This window comes from Sesamum indicum, linkage group LG5 (genome assembly GCF_026168435.1).
Source record: "Sesamum indicum cultivar Baizhima isolate 11 linkage group LG5, ASM2616843v1, whole genome shotgun sequence".
NCBI lineage: Eukaryota > Viridiplantae > Streptophyta > Magnoliopsida > Lamiales > Pedaliaceae > Sesamum > Sesamum indicum.
Genome location: NC_142661.1, coordinates 16,969,778 through 16,990,492, shown reverse-complemented (window position 1 = coordinate 16,990,492; position 20,715 = coordinate 16,969,778). Strand labels below are relative to the sequence as shown.

At 37.4% G+C, this 20,715-nt stretch overlaps 2 protein-coding genes across 3 annotated transcripts; both read right to left on the bottom strand.

The window, feature by feature from the left end:
- Positions 1 to 9,987: 9,987 nt before the first annotated feature.
- LOC105161952 (uncharacterized) lies at positions 9,988 to 13,462 on the bottom strand. Of its 2 annotated transcripts, none has more exons than XM_011079833.3 (7): positions 13,012 to 13,462; positions 12,661 to 12,754; positions 12,063 to 12,181; positions 11,839 to 11,946; positions 11,380 to 11,475; positions 11,247 to 11,304; positions 9,988 to 10,287 (listed from the first exon to the last, which is right to left on the bottom strand). In XM_011079833.3, exons 1-6 carry the CDS (start codon positions 13,297 to 13,299, stop codon positions 11,248 to 11,250), a joined length of 762 nt encoding a protein of 253 aa, XP_011078135.1. In that variant the 5' UTR covers positions 13,300 to 13,462; the 3' UTR covers positions 9,988 to 10,287; position 11,247. The 2 variants fall into 2 exon arrangements, with proteins under 2 accessions (XP_011078135.1, XP_011078134.1); XM_011079832.3 differs by lacking the exon at positions 9,988 to 10,287 and adding an exon at positions 10,356 to 10,704 and having other exon boundaries at positions 13,012 to 13,461.
- Positions 13,463 to 15,507: 2,045 nt separating this feature from the next.
- Positions 15,508 to 18,024, bottom strand: LOC105161951 (20 kDa chaperonin, chloroplastic). Its single transcript, XM_011079831.3, has 6 exons — positions 17,864 to 18,024; positions 17,585 to 17,780; positions 16,667 to 16,846; positions 16,431 to 16,586; positions 16,047 to 16,124; positions 15,508 to 15,871 (listed from the first exon to the last, which is right to left on the bottom strand). Exons 2-6 carry the CDS (start codon positions 17,768 to 17,770, stop codon positions 15,698 to 15,700), a joined length of 774 nt encoding a protein of 257 aa, XP_011078133.1. The 5' UTR covers positions 17,771 to 17,780; positions 17,864 to 18,024; the 3' UTR covers positions 15,508 to 15,697.
- Positions 18,025 to 20,715: the final 2,691 nt, after the last annotated feature.

The window sequence follows — 20,715 nt, the reverse complement described above, 5'->3', positions numbered from 1 at the left end:
GTGATAATTTACATCGCCGGGTGTTCTGAACTTTGTGTTTTTGCACTTCCGAAAAGAGCATCTAAGTTTGTCTCCATTCGTATGTACATGCTGACACTTGGCCCATTCTACAAAAGTCTTAAACCCATCCTCAAGCTCCGGTCTAAGACCTATCCTTCTCGAGAGATTCTTATGATGCATCCATCGCCTCAATTCCCGTAACATGATTATATATATCACTGCATGTTCACATATTTCGCCAAGTTACACGATTATTTATGGATGTGTGTGTGTGTGGTGTGTGCGTGTATGAGTGTAGGGAGTGTGTGTGTGGTGTGTGCGCGTGTATGTGTGTGTGTGTGTGTGTTTGTTTGGGTGTGCGCGTGTGGGGTGTGTGTGTGTGTGGTGTGTGCGCGTGTATATGTGTGGGGGTGTGTGTGTGTGTTTGTGTTTGCGTGTGTGGGGTGTGTGTGTGTGTGTGTGTGTGTGTGTGTGTGTGTGTTTGGGTGTGCGTCTGTGGGGTGAGTCTGTGTGAGTGTGGGGAGTGTGTGTGTGTGGTGTGTGAGTGTGTGAGTGTGGGGTGTGTGTGTGCGCGTGTATATGTGTGTGTGTGTGTGTGTTTGTTTGGGTGTGCGCGTGTAGGGTGTGTGTGCGTGTGTGTTTGTGTGTGCGTTTGTATATGTGTGGGGGTGTGTGTGTGTGTGTGTTTGTGTGTGCATGTGTGGGGTGTGTGGGTGTTTGTGTGTGCGTGTGTATATGTGTGGGGGTGTGTGTGTGTGTTTGTGTGTGCATGTGTGGGGTGTGTGAGTGTGTTTGTGTTTGTGTGTGCGTGTGTGGGGTGTGTGTGTGTGTTTGTGTGTGCGTGTGTGGGGTGTGTGTATGTGTGTGTGTGTGTGTGTTTGGGTGTGCGCGTGTAGGGTAAGTGTGTGTGTGGGTGTGTGTGTGTGGGGTGTGTGTGCGTGTGTATGTTTGTGTGTTTGTATGTGCGCATGTGGGGTGTGTGTATGTGTATGTGCGTGTTATGTTAGAACATGTTTTACTTCAATTTTGAACATAGAAGAAGTGATGTGTTGCTTTTATCTTCAGCGCCAACGAATACCATCTGCGTCTTGTTACATTTGTCATTATACTTAAATTTCTAGTCTTCATTTCTATCTACACAATCCTTTTTCTCATATAGGATGTTACCTTAGTTTCGCCATATTTGCAGCCATAATAATATGAACTAGAACTGACATCAATAGGACAGGACCTTGTATCGTCATCAGGCACACCATCGTGAGAAGAAGAAAAATAACTTGGCTGAGGTGCATAAAAAATCATTCTCTGCGCCCAATCCATCTAGTGTTCATCTTCCCACTGTGAATAATTACCCTTGATAAGAACAGTTGGGGTTTGCTCCCTCCGGTACTGGAGGGAAAATCACAGCATCAAAGTACTCCTCCACACTCTAATCGCCATGAGAAGTCCAATTATAATTATTGAAAAATTAGTCCATGACCAAAGGCCCAAGCCACAACCCCCACCCACCACCTAGAAGTCCAGACCCGACCCACCGGCCCGATCCACCTACTACCCGACCCAGTTCTCATTTTTATATGATTGAAACTCATCGCCTTCTTATTCTTTTTTCTTGGCCGAATTTATTCACCCTCATCGTCTTTTTCCCATTTTCTCGAATTTTTGCGCCATCATCAATAGCTTCTCTCTTTTTATCCACTACTTTCGGGATGAAAACGTAGAGAGAAACGAGGAAAAATAAAAGAGATAGGTAAACCTAAGTGGTTTGATGGTACCTTGGTGGCCACATGTGTGCTTTGGTGGTGTAGGTTAGCCTTGGTGGCTATAGTCCCTTGGTGGGTTGAGCAATTGGTGGTTGGGTTGCCGGCCTTTGTGGTTGTGGTCTTCCCCATTGGATCCTGCTCCCTGAGCTGAAATTATTTATCATTGTTGTTTTTTCTCACTGTTCCTATTAATCTGTAATCATTGTTATATTGGTTTGCATTCCGCTCTAATAATTGTTTTTGCTTTGTGGGCTCACAGCGTGGGTAAATTCCCAACAATGATATTCTGGCCTAAACATCTCGCATATACAAGTGATAATTTACATCGTCGGGTGTTCTGAACTTTGTGTTTTTGCACTTCCAAAAAGAGCATCTAAGTTTGTCTCCATTCGCATGTACATGCTGACACTTGGCCCATTCTACAAAAATTTTAAACCCATCCTCAAGCTCCGGTCTAAGACATATCCTTCTCGAGAGATTCTTATGATGCATCCATCGCCTCAATTCCCGTAACATGATTATATATATCACTGCATGTTCACATATTTCGCCAAGTTTCACGATTATCTATGGATGTGTGTGTGTGTGGTGTGTGCGTGTATGAGTGTGGGGAGTGTGTGTGGTGTGTGTGAGTGTGGGGTATGTGTGTGTGTGTGTGTGTGTGTTTGTTTGGGTGTGCGCGTGTGGGGTGAGTGTGTGTGAGTGTGGGGAGTGTGTGTGTGTGGTATGTGAGTGTGTGTGAGTGTGGGGAGTGTGTGTGTGTGGTATGTGAGTGTGTGAGTGTGGGGTGTGTGTGTGTGTGTGTGGTGTGTGCGCATGTATATGTGTGTGTGTTGTGTGTGTGTGTGTGTTTGTTTGGGTGTGCGCGTGTGGGGTGTGTGTGTGTGTGTGTGCGTGTGTGCGTGTGTATATGTGTGGGGGTGTGTGTGTGAGTGTTTGTGTGTGCGTGTGTGGGGTGTGTGTGTGTGTTTGTGTGTGCGTGTGTGGGGTGTGTGTATGTGTGTGTGTGTGTGTGTTTGGGTGTGTGCGTGTGGGGTGAGTGTGTGTGTGTGTGTGTGGGTGTGTGTGTGTGGTGTGTGTGCGTGTGTATGTTTGTGTGTTTGTATGTGCGCGTGTGGGGTGTGTGTATGTGTATGTGTGTGTTATGGTAGAACATGTTTTACTTCAATTTTGAACATAGATGAAGTGAGGTGTTGCTTTTATCTTCAGCGCCAACGAATGCCCTCTGCGTCTTGTTACATTTGTCATTGTTCTTCAATTTCTAGTCTTCATTTCTATCTACACAATCATTTCTATCTCGTGTAGGAAGTCACCTTAGTTTCGCTATATTTACCGCCATAATAATATGAACTAGAACTGACATCAATAGGACAGGACCTCGTATCGTCATCAGGCACACCATCGTGAGAAGAAGAAAAATAACTCAGCTGAGGTGCATAAAAAATCATTCTCTGCGCCCAATCCATCTAGTGTTCATCTTCCCAGTGTGAATAATTACCCTTGACAAGAACAGTTGGGGTTTGCTCCCTCCGGTACTAAAGGGAAAATCACAGCATCAAAGTACTCCTCCACACTCTCATCGCCATGAGAAGTCCAATTATAATTATTGAAAAATTAGTCCAGGACCAAAGGCCCAAGCCACAACCCCCACCCACCACCTGGAAGACCAGACCCGACCCACCGCTTATTCTTCTCGAGAGATTCTTATGATGCATCCATCTCCTCAATTCCCGTAACATGATTATATATATCACTGCATGTTCACATATTTCGCCAAGTTTCATGATTATTTATGGATGTGTGTGTGTGTGGTGTGTGCGTGTATGAGTGTGGGGAGTGTGTGTGTGGTGTGTGAGTGTGTGAGTGTGGGGTGTGTCTGTGTGGTGTGTGTGTGGTGTGTGAGTGTGTGAGTGTGGGGTGTGTGTGTGTGGTGTGTGCGCATGTATGTGTGTGTGTGTGTTTGTTTGGGTGTGCGAGTGTGGGGAGTGTGTGTGAGTGTGGGGAGTGTGTGTGTGTGGTATGTGAGTGTGTGAGTGTGGGGTGTGTGTGTGTGTGTGTGGTGTGTGCGCATGTATATGTGTGTGTGCGTGTGTGTTTGTTTGGGTGTGCGCGTGTGGGGTGTGTGTGTGTGTGTTTGTGTGTGCGTGTGTATATGTGTGGGGGTGTGTGTGTGTGTTTGTGTGTGCGTGTGTGGGGTGTGTGTGTGTGTTTGTGTGTGCGTGTGTGGGGTGTGTGTATGTGTGTGTGTGTTTGGGTGTGCGCGTGTGGGGTGAGTGTGTGTGTGTATGTGTGGGTGTGTGTGTGTGGTGTGTGTGCGTGTGTATGTTTGTGTGTTTGTATGTGCGCGTGTGGGGTGTGTGTATGTGTATGTGTGTGTTATGGTAGAAATGTTTTACTTCAATTTTGTACATAGATGAAGTGAGGTGTTGCTTTTATTTCCAGCGCCAACGAAAGCCCTCTGCGTCTTGTTACATTTGTCATTGTTCTTCAATTTCTAGTCTTCATTTCTATCTACACAATCATTTCTATCTCGTGTAGGATGTCACCTTAGTTTCGCTATATTTACCGCCATAATAATATGAACTAGAACTGACATCAATAGGACAGGACCTCGTATCGTCATCAGGCACACCATCGTGAGAAGAAGAAAAATAACTCGGCTGAGGTGCATAAAATATCATTCTCTGTGCCCAATCCATCTAGTGTTCATCTTCCTAGTGTGAATAATTACCCTTGACAAGAACAGTTGGGGTTTGCTGCCTCCGGTACTGAAGGGAAAATCACAGCATCGAAGTACTCCTCCACACTCTCATCGCCATGAGAAGTCCAATTATAATTATTGAAAAATTAGTTCAGGACCAAAGGCCCAAGCCACAACCCCCACCCACCACCTGGAAGGCCAGACCCGACCCACCGCCTATTCTTATCGAGAGATTCCTATGATGCATCCATCTCCTCAATTCCCGTAACATGATTATATATATCACTGCATGTTCACATATTTCGCCACGTTTCATGATTATTTATGGATGTGTGTGTGTCTGTGGTGTGTGCGTGTATGAGTGTGGGGAGTGTGTGTGTGTGGTATGTGAGTGTGTGAGTGTGGGGTGTGTGTGTGTGTGTGGTGTGTGTGCATGTTTATGTGTGTGTGGAGTGTGTGTGTGTCTGTGTGTTTGTTTGGGTGTGCGCGTGTGGGGTGTGTGTGTGTGTGTGTGTGTGTTTGTGTGTGCGTGTGTATATGTGTGGGGGGGTGTGTGTGTGTGTTTGTGTGTGCGTGTGTGGGGTGTGTGTGTGTGTGTGTGTTTGGGTGTGCGCGTGTGGGGTGAGTGTGTGTGTGTGTGTGTGTGGGTGTGTGTGTGTGGTGTGTGTGCGTGTGTATGTTTGTGTGTTTGTATGTGCGCGTGTGGGGTGTGTGTATGTGTGTGTGTGTGTTATGGTAGAACATGTTTTACTTCAATTTTGAACATAGATGAAGTGAGGTGTTGCTTTTATCTTCAGCGACAACGAAAGCCCTTTGCGTCTTGTTACATTTGTCATTATACTTCAATTTCTAGTCTTCATTTCTATCTACACAATCTTTTTTCTCGTGTAGGATGTCACCTTAGTTTCGCCATATTCACCGCCATAATAATATGAACTAGAACTTACATCAATAGGACAGGACCTCGTATCGTCATCAGGCACACCATCGTGAGAAGAAGAAAAATAACTCGGCTGAGGTGCATAAAAAATCATTCTCTGAGCCCAATCCATCTAGTGTTCATCTTCCCAGTGTGAATAATTACCCTTGACAAGAACAGTTGGGGTTTGCTCCCTCCGGTACTGAAGGGAAAATCACAGCATCAAAGTACTCCTCCACACTCTCATCACCATGAGAAGTCCAATTATAATTATTGAAAAATTAGTTCAGGACCAAAGGCCCAAGCCACAACCCCCACCCACCACCTGGAAGGCCAGACCCGACCCACCGCCTATTCCTCTCGAGAGATTCTTATGATGCATTCATCTCCTCAATTCCCGTAACACGATTATATATATCACTGCATGTTCACATATTTCGCCACGTTTCATGATTATTTATGGATGTGTGTGTGTGTGTGGTGTGTGCGTGTATGAGTGTGGGGAGTGTGTGTGGTGTGTGAGCGTGTGAGTGTGGGGTGTGTGTGTGTGTGGTGTGTGCGCGTGTATGTGTGTGTGTGTGTGTGTGGTGTGTGCGCATGTATATGTGTGTGTGGTGTGTGTGTGTGTGTGTTTGTTTGGGTGTGCGCATGTGGGGTGTGTGTGTGTTTGTTTGTGTGTGCGTGTGTGGGGGTGTGTGTGTGTGTGGGGTGTGTGTAATTGTGTGTGTGTTTGTGTTTGGGTGTGCGCGTGTGGGGTGAGTGTGTGTGTGTGGTGTGTGTGCATGTGTATGTTTGTGTGTTGGTAGTGCGCGTGTGGGGTGTGTGTATGTGTATGTGTGTGTTATGGTGGAATATGTTTTACTTCAATTTTGAACATAGATGAAGTGAGGTGTTGCTTTTATTTTCAGCGCCAACGAATGCCCTATGCGTCTTGTTACATTTGTCATTGTACTTCAATTTCTAGTCTTCATTTCTATCTACACAATCCTTTTTCTCGTGTAGGATGTCACCTTAGTTTCGCCATATTTACCGCCATAATAATATGAACTAGAACTGACATCAATAGGACAGGACCTCGTAAGAAGAAAAATAACTCGGCTGAGGTGCATAAGAAATCATTCTCTGTGCCCAATCCATCAAGTGTTCATCTTCCCAGTGTGAATACTTACCCTTGACAAGAACAGTTGGGGTTTGCTCCCTGCAGTACTAAAGGGAAAATCACAGCATCAAAGTACTCCTCCACTCTCTCATCGCCATGAGAAGTCCAATTATAATTATTGAAAAATTAGTCCAAGATCAAATTCGGTGGGCCCAAGCCACAACCCCCACCCACCACCTGGAAGGCAAGACTCGACCCGCCGGCCCGATCCACCTACTACCCGACCCAGTTCCCATTTTTAGATAATTGAAACTCTTCGCCTTCTTATTCTTTTTTCTAGGCCAAATTTATTCATCCTCATCGTCTTTTCCCCATTTTCTCGATTTTTTGCGCCATCATCAATAGCTTCTCTCTTTTTATTCCCTACTTTCGGGATGAAAAAGTGGAGAGAAACAAGTGAGGAAAAATAAAAGAGATAGGTAAACCTGACATCGTCAAGTGTTCTGAACTTTGTGTTTTTGCACTTCCGAAAAGAGAATCTAATTTTGTCTCAATTCGTATATACATGCTGATACTTGGCCATTTTACAAAAGTCTTAACCCCATCCTCAAGCTCCGGTCTAAGACCTATCCTTCTCGAGAGGTTCTTGTGATACATCCATCTCCTCAATTCTCGTAACATAATTATATATATCACAGCATGTTCACACGTATATATATAATTATATAATTCGATGACCTATAAATTTATAAATATTACATTATACTATATAGGAATACATAACATATAAAATCAAAAAATCATAAAGCTAAAATAAGTAAAATACAATTAATTTAATTAACATAAATGGATTAAAGTAGTCGTTGTTACCTAGTCAACCAACTTAAGAGATGATCAATAGTTGACAGTTCAAAAAATAAGTAATAATCTAACTGAACAAGTGTATATGCACGAAAATCAAAATATTAAGAGTGCGTGTGGTTAATAAGAATTTCTATAATAAATGAAATGAAATGAAACAACTTGCAACACAATTATATATAATCTATTTTGTAATAGCCTTTCTAACCGCTTTTGGAACGACCAATATAGCCGTTGAAAACTAGTCGTTAAAAAATACAGTTGTTATCATGTCCGCCTTTGGAACAACTTTTGTAATACTATCTATAAAAAAAGTCTTTCCTAATGACGCGGATTTTGTAATACCTTCTTATTATACGGTTTCTCGCGGTTTTTTCCACGATAATTGTAATGGCTTCTAATTTTTCTTCAAGACCATTACAAATATCACTGTTAAATATTATAGAAAAATAGTAACAACCAAGTATATGTAATGTGTTCTGTAACTGCTGGCAAAATGAGAAAAGTTGGCCATCCCTAATTTCAGAAATCATTACAAAAATCGTTACAAAGTGTAACGGCTGTAAATTTTTAACGACTTTACGGATACAAAAAAATTGTAACGACTTCTTCATTGACTTTAGCCATTACCAAAAAGGTAAATTTTTATCAGCTCTTCCATGATGTCATTACATCCAATCCGTTACAAATACACAATAAAAGCAGTGCATTTTTGAACGGCCACATAGCCGTTACAAATTCTCAATTTTTTTTTGTAGTGTTAAATCATACTTACTTAATTTACTGATATTGGTGTAATTATATTCTATTAAAAAATTAATTCCTATTTAAGCACATTTTTGCATGATACTAATTGGGTTGAACTGTTCCATTTATAGGTCGAAACATTATCGTACGGCCCATGCGGTCCCAATAAATTAACGACCACGTCGTGTTTTTAATTTTCATTTTTTCTTGTTTTGTTTTATAGATATGATTTATTATATTATTTGATATATTCCGCTATTAAATGCTAATATAAAATATATTAATAACTTTAAATTACAAAATACATGTAGAGGGAATGAATAAAGATGGAGGGTCATTAAGGTGATCAAATGAAATTAATCGAGAGTTAAAATAACAATTATGGATAATTGACGGCTATTATGAAATTTAGCTTAACTAACAAAGTTGCGACATCTTGAATAAAAAGTCATGAGTCTGAGTCCCATCAATATGTAGATATTAATTTATTTTGATAGTAGTTGTTAATCCGATTAATTATACACATTCGATACCAATAATTAACATATACTGATTATTAACAATTAAATTTATAATGTAATTATAAATATCAACCATGTGATGAGATTATAGTGCTATGTTATGCACAAAGTGTTATGTTATGCATATAATAATGCTTTGTCTTAAAGTAGCACAGGCACAAGAAGGTGGAAGTTGTAACAGTACTAATAGCAGTAATGACGATGATGATGACGACCAATACGAAGATGACGATGACGATGATGATGATGATGATGATGATGATGATGATGATGATGATGATGTAACAGTACTAATAGCAGTATGTTGAAGTAGCAAAGCTGAGAACTTACAATCAAGAGAGTGAGTTCGTGTCCAATAAATATTTACCATTTATTTGTTTCACTTGATTTTTTACTTGGAATTATTAACATATTTGATTACTTTTTAATATTTAAATATACTAATGAATTATATTAGTAAGAAAAGATAATGCAGATCTTAGTTATAGGGTAAATTACATAGCATCCTCTATTGGTTAAGTTTAATTACACAAGCACCCTTTATCTTTGACAAAATTACAAAAATGCTCCTGGATGGTTGTAATTAAAAATTTTTTACACAAACACCCAGTCAGTAACAACTCATCAAGACAAAGAACATGTAATATCTACATAATAAGGTCCATCCTAAAAAAAAGTATCATTTTAATTTATTCTTATATTTATAACTAAGAAAAAAAAATCATGAATCAACATGTTCCATACTTCATGTGGTATATTATTCACTTCTTACATTGGATATTTTAGAATGGTATAGTTATTATTATTATTATTATTATTATTATTATTTTAATTTAATGGAGAAAATGATGTTTTTGTCAACAGAGATTACCTAAAGAAGAAAGCAATGCAATATGGAAATAGGTAAGCCACCACATTTGTCCAATCCGGTGTTGTTGGTAGATCGGATGTGCCGAAATTTCTAAGTAGAGGAAACAAAGGTTAGAAAGAGGGGCAACCACTAACACCTGCCCTAAAATTCTTGCTTAAATTATGTTCACTCTTATTCTATTGAATATTAATTGAGTATTATTGTACTTATAAATTTCACATGAATAACTTGTTATCATTTGATGATACCATGTGAATCGCTAGAAACATGCAAAGTGTATGGATGACCCAATAACAAAAGTTTCGTAAGTGGACTGGAGCACACCACCATGAGAGTCTAAAGAGATTTGATTCGAAACTCTTATAAGTCCAATGTTCAATATTAAAATAATTTCAGAAGTTTACACTTACTTTGTCTGACCATACAAACAAATTGAAATACCTCGACTTTTTTAGAACAAATCCGAGTTAAATAGCAATGATTTGGTGCACTTCCTTTTACACTATTTTGGAAACCCAAGACCTCAATGGTATGAATATATAAAATACAGGAGAAACCTACCTAGCTAGGGATACGGATGCTCAACTTAAAGTAAGTAAACTGAATTCTATACTTGACCTATAACTATTACTCATTAATTATCTGTAACACCTTTTAAAAGTGTCAAATGCATACTGAAAAAACGTACTCTTGAACGCTCCAAGAAACCTCCGGAGCCCAAGTGATATACCAACCTGCCCTGTTACTCACATCCCCAGTAGAAAGGAAACAAAATGAGACCAAACGAGTCCAAATAACACCTGCCCTGCTCACAGAGAATATGGCATTTCAAAAGGAGGATGAAGGAAGAACAGAAATGATAAAAGACGAGGCTGCAGAGATCATGTATACAGGTTTGATACAAAAAGAACATCACAACAACGTTGAATTTAGAATATTTACAGAACGATGACAAGAAAAGATAAAAGTCCAGAAACTAAGCTCGAGCCATCAGGGTATAGAAATCATGTAATACAAATTAAAGAATGGATGGACCTTTGACACTCTGAAATGCTGGAGAACTCATTAATTAAATGAAACTGAGTGATGTAATTGCATCATGAGCAAGTTCAGGGACATCATGAAAAAGTTAGCCACGAGATGGTAGCTCAACTTGAAGTAATGGCATCTACATCAAAATATGTGAGGAAACACAAAATGCCGTGACCGATTAAGCATCATTCTGCATGGAAGTAAAAATATTAAGTGAGTACATCAGTAGGTGAAATTTCATCATTGTAATTTCTGTGGAATGTAATTTATTGAAGAAAATTTGAGAAATGAATGCAATTCCTGCCCTCCGCAATAATGCAATGTGGGGTATTGAGCTCCTTAAAAAAAGTTAGGGATTTGAGTCATCTAAGCTCAACTATAGCTGATATAACATCTACAAAGTTGTGAACTCAAATCAAAATATGAACAGTAAAGATAAAAACAGCATATTCTGATAGCAGACTATTTCGACTCTAAAGCCATTCTGTTGGTAAGGGTGTCGCAACCACTCTCCACAATGCTAATGAAAGATGAATGGAGGTGAAGAGTATAACTTAGAGCATCTTAAAGCTTGAATCTAATTGTTAAGAGCCTCATTCTTACTGACCTAAATGTTAGCAGTCTGCAAATAGAGGTATATAACAACTCATCAAGAAGAGAGAAATGCTTTGTATATGGGCATATTGCTCAGGCACTCAGTAGAAGATAATCTATTGTACACAAGGAGTTTACCTCAATCTGACAATTCCTGTTTTTGAAGGTTCTGCTCTTGAATCAAAGTTTGAACTCTCTGCAAAGATTCCACATGTATATCATAATGCGACAGAATAGAATATGTGAAAGAGTAAACTTCAGTAATTCTAACCTTCACTGAACTGCCAACTTCCTCTAGTTTTTGCAGAATGGCCACCTCACCAGGGTGAGGAAGAGAATCATGCCTCAGTGATATTGAAGGGGACATCTGCAGATCCCGATAGAACTTAATAACATAATAACGAAAAGACAGATTTTGAGCTATGCACAAATAACATAAACCAAAAAGTATGAGCGCTTCTAGATAGTCTTTAAAAATAATGTTAAAATTTAGTTAAAACTTAATTAGTAAATAAATAATAGTATGTTACAAGGGGTTAAGAGTAATTGTTTGGTAAAATTATGTGTGTGTATGTGTGTGTGTGTGAGAGAGAGAGAGAGACAGAGAGAGAAGCAGTTTCCTTTAGCCAAAAGGCTGTACAAGTCCGAAAGTGACTAGTTCACATTGCAATATTAGTAATGATACAGAAGAAAAGCAATGCTTCACTTTGTTAGTAACAGTATGGCATACCGAAGCAATGGCAGAATGACCAATCCTAGGAGTAGAAACATCTTCAACAATAGAAACTTGTCTAGAGAATGCCTCACCTCTCATGTTGGACAGGCGCATAAGAACAGCCTGGAGAAGTAAAAAACATAATGGTGTGAGAAAATCCTACAGCTCATAAGTCTTCAGTGAATTTGGTAGGTCAACGAAGGAGCTCTCAACTATGATTGTTTGAGCATGAGCAATACCTCTCTGAAAGCATGAGGATTAGCAACTCCTTGGATTTGGACATCATCACTTGGCGGCCTTCTAACTCCAATATTCTCTATTCTAATAGAGTACACCCCAAATCGGGACTGCAGATATCCTGATAAAATACCAAGTTAAAAAAAAATCTTAAGACTTGAATACGGGGAAAACCTTTCTAACTCATTCAAACAAACACAAAAAATATCTTCCTTAAGAACATTAAATTCGGCAATAACTTGTCATGAAAACTCAATCAAAAGTTCGAAAAGAAAAATCACAAGGTAAATGCCGGACCAAGTTAGTCCATCACTAGCATTTTCACCAAATAGAACTTTGGCGTCAAACATAAAACATTCGGGAGCAAAAGTAACATTGCTGCATTAAAAACTTAATGGAAAACGTACATGAGTGGTACTCAAGATAAACAGTTCATAACACCAAGGACACTCAGTTTGGCCCACAGTTTGATTCATACATTAAAAATTGCCAAGGAGTGTCCAGTAAAAAATACATGGTTTTCACTTGTATTTTCTATAAAGCGGAAAGATAGACCGAAACTGAGAAAGAATAACCATAAATGCAATTGAGCAGTTTTACCCTGTTCTATTACAACATCTGCCACCGAGGGCAGTAAGATATGCTTCTCTCTCTTCAGAACTCCAAAGCACGGAAATGGCACCGGCCTTCTTACCTGAGCCACAGAATGCCATAGTAAAATAGACCACAAGGTTACAAAAACAGTATAAAACCCAGTCCAACCAAGTTTTCGAGGATACTTCCCTGACTTCATTTTTCAGCTCAATCATCCATAAAATAATCAATACGAATAGCATATACAAAATTATTATTCTTTTTCCTTCCAATCATAAGTTAGCATAACGTACCAAACGGAAACCCTTATACCAACACAACCAAAAAAAAAGGATAGTTAAAATGAGAACAAATTACTTTGTAAACAATGGCATTGGAAGTGAGATAGAGTTTCCGGGACCGAATATCTTTGCGCAAAATATACCTCCGCACAGGCAAATAAATCAGCATGAACAAACCGATGCCCCACGCCAGTACCAAAAGCAAAGAGTACAAAGCCCACCGAACCGTCTGGTATTTCACGAAATTGTCTTCCGCTTCCAAGAACGACGCCGTATAGAATGTAGGTCCTTCATCTTCACCGCCGTCCAGCAACAAGCCCCTTTCCAGTTGGTCAATTTCCGCCGACCCCTCTTTAGATTCCATGAGAATTTCGGAAGTAGGACGTGATTACTGACAGAAATTCGGAGTACCGGAGATCACTCAGAATTTTTCCAAGCTTCCTCCTTGCGCAGTAGCTTATCTCTCTCGCCTCACTAAACAAGCTTCCACCATTTTGTTTCCAGTTCCAATTTTCAGCGGCAAAATTGCATTTTTTTGTCCCACTGGACTCGGAGTTTGCATTTCTTGCCCCATATTTTATAAAGTTAATAGTTTTGATCCCATAAAATTAAAAAATATTGCAACCTCGTTACATACATTAGTTTTCTGTGACCAGATTTATTAGACTTTAAAACCACAAATACAATATTCTTTTAAATTTTGTGGGAGCTATTTGTTAATCTTGTAAAATAGGGGATCCACGGTGCAATACTTCTGTTCTATGAGACAAAAAGTAAAATTTTGAATTTCTTATGTTTGTTTATGTTTTTATTTTCTACTTTTAGTTTTTGAAGTAATAATAATCAAAGTGAAAATATTTTGTTTACACTATTCTTATTAGAAAAATATTAATTTAACATTACAATTTAATATAAAATACAATTTTATTGATCTATCTAAATTTGTTCTCATTTTTTAAATTAAAAATGCATATTTTCCATTAACAATTGAGAATGGAAACAAAATTCTAGACGTTTAGGAGATTGTAATTTATGTTGCTAAATCATTTTTTTCATTTTTCTTTCTTCTTATGATAAATTGTACTTCCCTCCTTCAAAACTTAGCTCGAACTAAAAAAACATACATAATATGCTTGAAAACATCAAACTAATTGAGTTTGGCCAATATTCAATTCGAGCTCGATTAAATCAAGAAAGCAATCAAATACAAACATAATTTTTTCAGATTTGATAATAATTTAAATAAACTTAAATAATAATGTATTTAACTAGACTCAACTTGTCTATCTCCCTAATTTATGTCCCATAAAAATTTTAACATTTGTTACACATTACTACAGAAATAACAATAATGTCCTATGACTTGAATTATGGGTTAATATAATTCAAAATATACTTTTCCCAAGATCAAAATTTATTTCCAACTTTTGGGAGTTTTAGTGTAAAGAACTATATGAATTTTAAGAGATAAAATAGTATTAAACAAATTTACTAGTATAAAATAGTGTGTCTTTGCGTGTGTATAAGTTTTTTTACACACACTAGTAATTGCCATATGTGGCATATAAAAAATACTAGGTATATCCACCATCAGTGAATCCGAAAAATAAAAGTAAAATCAACTATCACAACCACTTCAGATTTCCACTCAAAAATGAGTTCACAAAGAACCTCTTTAATCAAAGCAAAAGAGAAGAATATTTCTTAATCTATTATTCTTATCCAAAACTTCCAAAGGTATTTATAGAGGTAGGGCTTAGAAATCAGAGAGAGAAAGATTGATTCTGAGAGAGAGGGGGGAGGGAGATGGTGGAGAAGAAACCAAGAAGAGATTGAAAATCAACAGAGAGGGAAAACCAGTGGAAGAAACGAGGGGCAAGGGTAAATAAATTAGGGTTAGGGTTTTGCAGAAAGAGATATAAATATAAGACAGATCGAGTCGGGCAAATGGGTTGAGTGGAGAGAGCGGGTGAGCTAGTAAATAGACCGAAGAGATGGAGTAGGCAGAGCCATCCATGTGAGAGGATTGAACAATTCTAAGTTTAAGCCTATCAATAAGGTCATGGGCCATATTTTATAACAAAAGAGGACAGTAATATGAGATAAAAAGAACAAATAAGTTTGTAAAGAAAAGAACTATAGAAATGCAGAGTGAATGAGAAAGAGAAATTAAACGATGAATTTATTAAAAATATAAAAGTTTGTGAAAAAAAAATATAAAAAAGTAAAGTAAAAGAGAAATCTGGAATAGTAGACTAAGAAAAAAAAATATAACATGGGTATACATCACAATTGAACACCCAACTATATTTGAATTCAAGACATCCCATAACGGATGGGTGTTCTTAATGGTGCCTAACCAGGCTCGACGCATGCAAGCATACACGAAAGTTGATCTCTCTATATCTCTCTCTCCATTGATATACGCTTTCTCTTTTCTTAAACGACTACAGCAGCTTACTGGTTGCACATTGTAGCAGATGCCTTTCTTTCTATCTTATCATTTTGCATCAATACTAGTTTTCCTGATACTGTTAGAAATTGTAAAGGTTAAAAACATGGATCCAAGTGGTAATGGAAGAAAATGTTTCTCGAAACTGTATTATTTTTTAAGCCAATAGCAAGTATGGAAAATAATCATTAGACGGATTACATTCACACAGCTACAAGAAAGATGTCAAGTCTAAATTACAAGAATGTATTTGCTTATAACCTTTTCCAGCTATTGAAGATGCAGAACAAAAGGGCAGACGCAACACCAGCTAAGAAAGGATAGCCATCACATCTGAGGCCCGCAGTGCTATGTAATCCGACCCATCGGCACCTTTGAAATCATTGCCAGCGTATTTCGAATACAAAACTGTGTTTCCTGGAGCAACTGATAATGGTTTCCTGTTGCCTTCCTCGTCAAGGGGACCAGGCCCAACTGCGACAACCTGCAATCAATGAGGAGTAACCATTGGGTAGGTGTATTATGCTTCATAGTTCTCCAAGCTTCAACCAACTAGAAGGCTGAAGATGGAAAAAAAAATGAGAACACAAAGAAAGACAGATACAGAGAAGAGGTCCTCATGTTAGTCAAGAAAGATATCAGAAAATATTATCACTTACCGTGCCAATTGAAGGCTTCTCCTTGCTTGCATCTGTTAGGTACAAACCGCCAGCCGTTTTCTCTTCAGCCTCAGCAACCTGAAAGAACAATTGTCCCACCAGATATCACATAGCATAGACACCCCATAAAAAGCATGCACTAATGTTCAAGCTCAGAAAATACAAAGACGATATTGCTAATTTTTACTCCCAAATAGTCGTTGCTTTATATTAATTCATTCAACTTGAACAACTTTTAGACATATAAACTGAAAGAAAAATTTAAGTCTTGAAAAACACTGACTCCATTCTCGCAGCATCAATGAGAAATTCCATGAGATTGGATTAGATCACCAGGCAAGCATAGAGATAGATTAGAAACAGAAGAAGAAAGACACGACCAACCTTTATGAGAACTCTGTCATTCAGAGGCTTCATATCTTTCACATCATCAGTATCAAGGATACCAACAATATCATCCTCCTTAAGGATGAGATGACTTGATCCACTGAATTCCACTTCTGTCCCGGCATACTTTGAGTACACCACTTGGGTGCCAGTCTATAGGTATCATCCAGTAAGTCAATCTACTAATCAAAAGCATATACACGACATCAAAATGCATTCAGTTCTGATAATACCTTCACACCAATCTCCACCTTGTTCTTTCCAACTGTTCGACCCTCTCCAACAGCAACTACCTCACCCGCCTGAGGTTTCGATTGTGCTGTTGTCGGTAGTAAGATACCACCCAAAGTCTTCTCCTCCGCCGTCTTAATTTTCACCAGCACTCTATCACCCAATGGCTTCAGAGAAGTATACTGACAAGGTTGAAAAACGCAAACCATGAACAAAATGCGTAATTTCATTTGCGCGCACAAAAAAAAAACACGAGCCTCTTCATCAATACACAAGCAATAAACTCAATGCATCGCTTATTCAAACAGATACTAGAACCAAAGAATTATAATCTTGAGCCACAGTCAATATGATATCAATTAGTTAGAATTTCAGAATCAAGGGTGGGAAGGACCAAACCAATCTACAACAGCAATGCATATTCAATTTCCATTTATGCGAAATGCATACACCCATAAATTAAATGTCATATGGAACAAAGAAAAAAGTAGGACTCCAATGGCAGAAAACACACGCCGAAGCCATGTTGCATTAAGAAAAAATAAAAGATACCTCAATCTTTCAAAAAGATAACTATTCATATTCTCAACATATTTCTTGCAACTCGGAAATCTATTCTATGAGCCAATCTTTGTTTAACAAAAATGAATCTGAACTAGCAGAATAGGGCACAAAAAAGAGTTTTTTTTTTTTTTGTTTTGTTGGGGGGGGGGGGGGGGGCAATGAGATCCAATATTGAGTCACTGAATTCATTTAGACACCTAAAATAGGTACGACAAATCACCAGCAATAGTACGAACATCAAATTCAAAACAATAGAAGCTGCAAATTCAATCGGACAAAGATAAAGATGAGAATAAAACCAACGTAAAAGGTTGAACTATTGGATAGATTACTACATCAACTGCAAGAAATTACACCTTAGGGGCAACAGCTGTAGCAGCCTTAACAACAAGGCCACGAAACGACCTTAAGGAGAGCCCATTCTGCTTCAGAGGTGAAAAAGACGAGACCTTTACTGCACTCGAAGCTCTTAGCCCTTCAAATGAAACAAACCGTTTCGCTGAAATTGAAGACGCCGCGGAAGTAAGCTGTACAGTTGCCATTTTCTTGCCTCTGAGAAAATAGAAGAACCCATCAGATAACGAGAAACAAGAAACAGCTCATGATAAGGAAGCAGGAAAAGCAAATTGCAGTACCTCGAAAGTGTGATGTTTGATTGCGAAGTGTGAAAAGTTGGAGAATTTTTGAGTGGTGAGATTGTGTGTTGAAGTGGGAGTGATGGGTTCGTTAAAGAGGATAACAAAACCCTAGAAAGTTCTGCAGCAGAGGGGGTTTTCTGCAAAGGATAAGAGGGTTCTAGAAATGGAGCATTTGATTTGGATGGAGCTCCAGATAAAGACAGTTGAATTTCTGGGCAATACCCATTTTGATTTGGAGGCTCCAATGGTTATTGGGCCTTAATTGTGGAATGTGGGAGTTGACATATAGTTAAGGTTGGTAACTTGGTCTAGAGTTGGGTCGGGTCGGATTAAATATGAGGGTTTTAAAATTAGTTTATTTATTATTATTTTTTTATATATACTGGTTGGACACGGCACATTCAACGCATGTGCATAAAAGATTGATAATATGAAAATAATTATTATAAAAAATAAATAATTTTATAAAAGAATATTTAAAGTATGAGAAAGAGAAAAATATATTAGTTAAAAATAAATTACTATTTTAAAAAATAATTTTCACCACTTTTAGATAGTGGGAATATGTGGAAGTTAGTGTGTAGAAAAGAAAAAAAAGCATACCAAAAATAAGGAGACACAAAAAAAGTGCTCTCCCTTAATATATAGTATAGGTACTAGCGAGCTGTCATGGCACATCGTCTTTATTTGTATATAATAATTAACTTTATACATTTTAAAGTATATATTATAAATAAAATATATAATTTGTAAACCAACAAATCAAATATTAAAAAAATAACTTAAGACATTATCATCATGACAATAGAATTGGTGTAATAGCGATAAATTGACGCGAAGTCACTTTTATTAAAAAAAATAATAATAATTATAATTTATTTTTAAAATGATGTAATTAGAGATATAATTATCATATTTACAAATTGATGCGTCGATGTCACTAGCCAAAGTTTGTAAATATAGATAAAAAATTTATATTAGTATATATATTGTTTATTGCTATATCAGTACATTCAAACTCAAATATTAATTGAATATATCGATTTTCTAAATCAACTAACATATTCAAAGTAAACAAAAAACAAGAAATTACTGTTAAAAATAGACTACCAACCTACATCCATAAAACTCAAAATCTCACCACTCAGAAAAAAATTTTATTGACAATTTATTTGATGTTATCATACTGTAGTTGAGACAATATTTTATGTGCCGATGAAACTTTACATCAACTTTAATGTCTCAAATGTGTCGTTGTATCTAGTACGATTGATTAAATAGAAGGCGCCCATAATAATTAATTTGGTATACAAAATGTGTGTTGACTTATATCTCTTTTTCGTTTTCAGAATTAAATCAAAGTTAAAATATTTGCTTCTTCTAACTTAAAATCATTCTCCTTTATTAAATTTCTCTGGACTCTAAAAATTATGATTAATCATAATTAAATAAAATCGTGATTCTTTAGAAGTCCTTCAGTAGCGGGATGAATACTATGTGATATGATCAAAAGTTAGAAAATGGCTATCCCAATTCGAGCAGAGATGGAGCTCCAGAAATTTAGCGTAGGAAGTTGAAGTTTTCTTGAAATTGTTCTCTGTCATTTTATTTCTACATTTTCACTAGATATCGTGCAAATGTGCCAGTACAACATCTTCCTTAAAAGGAGGATTTTGTGCCAGTTGGCTTAATCCTAAATACTAAACACAATATATCCTAACAATTTAACCATATCTTTTATCATCTATATATCTAAACATAATAATATTAATGGACTAATACAATATTTTATTCCTATCAAATATCCTTTAAAAATTAATATATTTGTCAATTATTTATTTAAATAAATATAACTTTAAATTACGTATATGCATCGAATGTGATTCGACTTATGGTACATAAATTACATATAAATGAATGTATATGTAGCATATAGATCATTATCATTTAGAAAGACATGGTGGTCATTTCAAGTGATGTAGTCGTTGTGGCAAAACGGGAATGCAAGAAAGTACAAAGAAGCAGCAGTTATGTTGATAGTATACCAAACTGCGCAAGATTGTCGGGAAAGATCAAAAAAGCGCGGAGGCCTAAGACGATGATAAGATGTTTGACTGAGAAGGAAAGAAGTTCAAAGTGTCTAAGTATGGACCATGGATTCTTGCTAGTAAATGAAACCATGATTTGGACACAAAGTTGACAAAAGAAAGAATTTTCAAGTAAAGTGCGTCAACAACCAACTCTAAACTTGAAATTAATACATGAATTTCGTGGAAATAATCTGAATAATACGAGGGAAAAAAAATAGGGTGTGTGTTGCAATTTAAAACAATCATAATTATTCATGTATATGTTGGATAAATGATTTTGGCTAAAATTTTTTAGTTGATTGATGTTATAGTTGCGTCTTAACTACAGAGGGCTTCTGTATGTAAAAAAATTAGGATTACTGTGAGTATAACGTAAGCCGTGGGCAGAGATTACCATACGAGTAATTCTGTCGTGTCGTTTCGCATCAGAGCGGACATAAGATAAGCCGTAATCATGACTGATCACATGACTGCTTTTGATCTTTACTGTAGAAGCGCACATGAGAAGTAGTGAGCAAAAGTTTATCATGCTCCGAGATATAAATCTTTCTTTCTGCACCTACATTTTCCCCTTACCTATACATATTTCATCTCGCATCGACGACAGTGAATACTTTGTTGTTTATATTTTGTAATATGGGCATGTATATGGTATTGTAGTATTTTAACCTATGAATTCTTTTGATATGGAGAGTGATATTTTTTAGTTAAGATGTGATAATTATAAAGTGTGGAATGAGATGGACATTGATTATGCTA

Bases quoted from the DNA above. Each gene is read 5' to 3' on its own strand.
- LOC105161952 (XM_011079833.3), bottom strand. From the start codon at position 13,299: ATGGAATCTAAAGAGGGGTCGGCGGAAATTGACCAACTGGAAAGGGGC. The intron at 12,182-12,660 runs GTAAAACTGCTC...GTATTTTATCAG, and splicing joins AGATGTTGTAATAGAACAGG to GATATCTGCAGTCCCGATTT. The intron at 11,947-12,062 runs GTATTGCTCATG...TTACTTCTCCAG, and splicing joins ATCCTCATGCTTTCAGAGAG to GCTGTTCTTATGCGCCTGTC.
- LOC105161951 (XM_011079831.3), bottom strand. From the start codon at position 17,770: ATGGCAACTGTACAGCTTACTTCCGCGGCGTCTTCAATTTCAGCGAAA. The intron at 16,587-16,666 runs GTATTATCAGAA...TGATACCTATAG, and splicing joins AGGTGGAGATTGGTGTGAAG to ACTGGCACCCAAGTGGTGTA. The intron at 15,872-16,046 runs GTAAGTGATAAT...CATTGATTGCAG, and splicing joins AGAAGCCTTCAATTGGCACG to GTTGTCGCAGTTGGGCCTGG.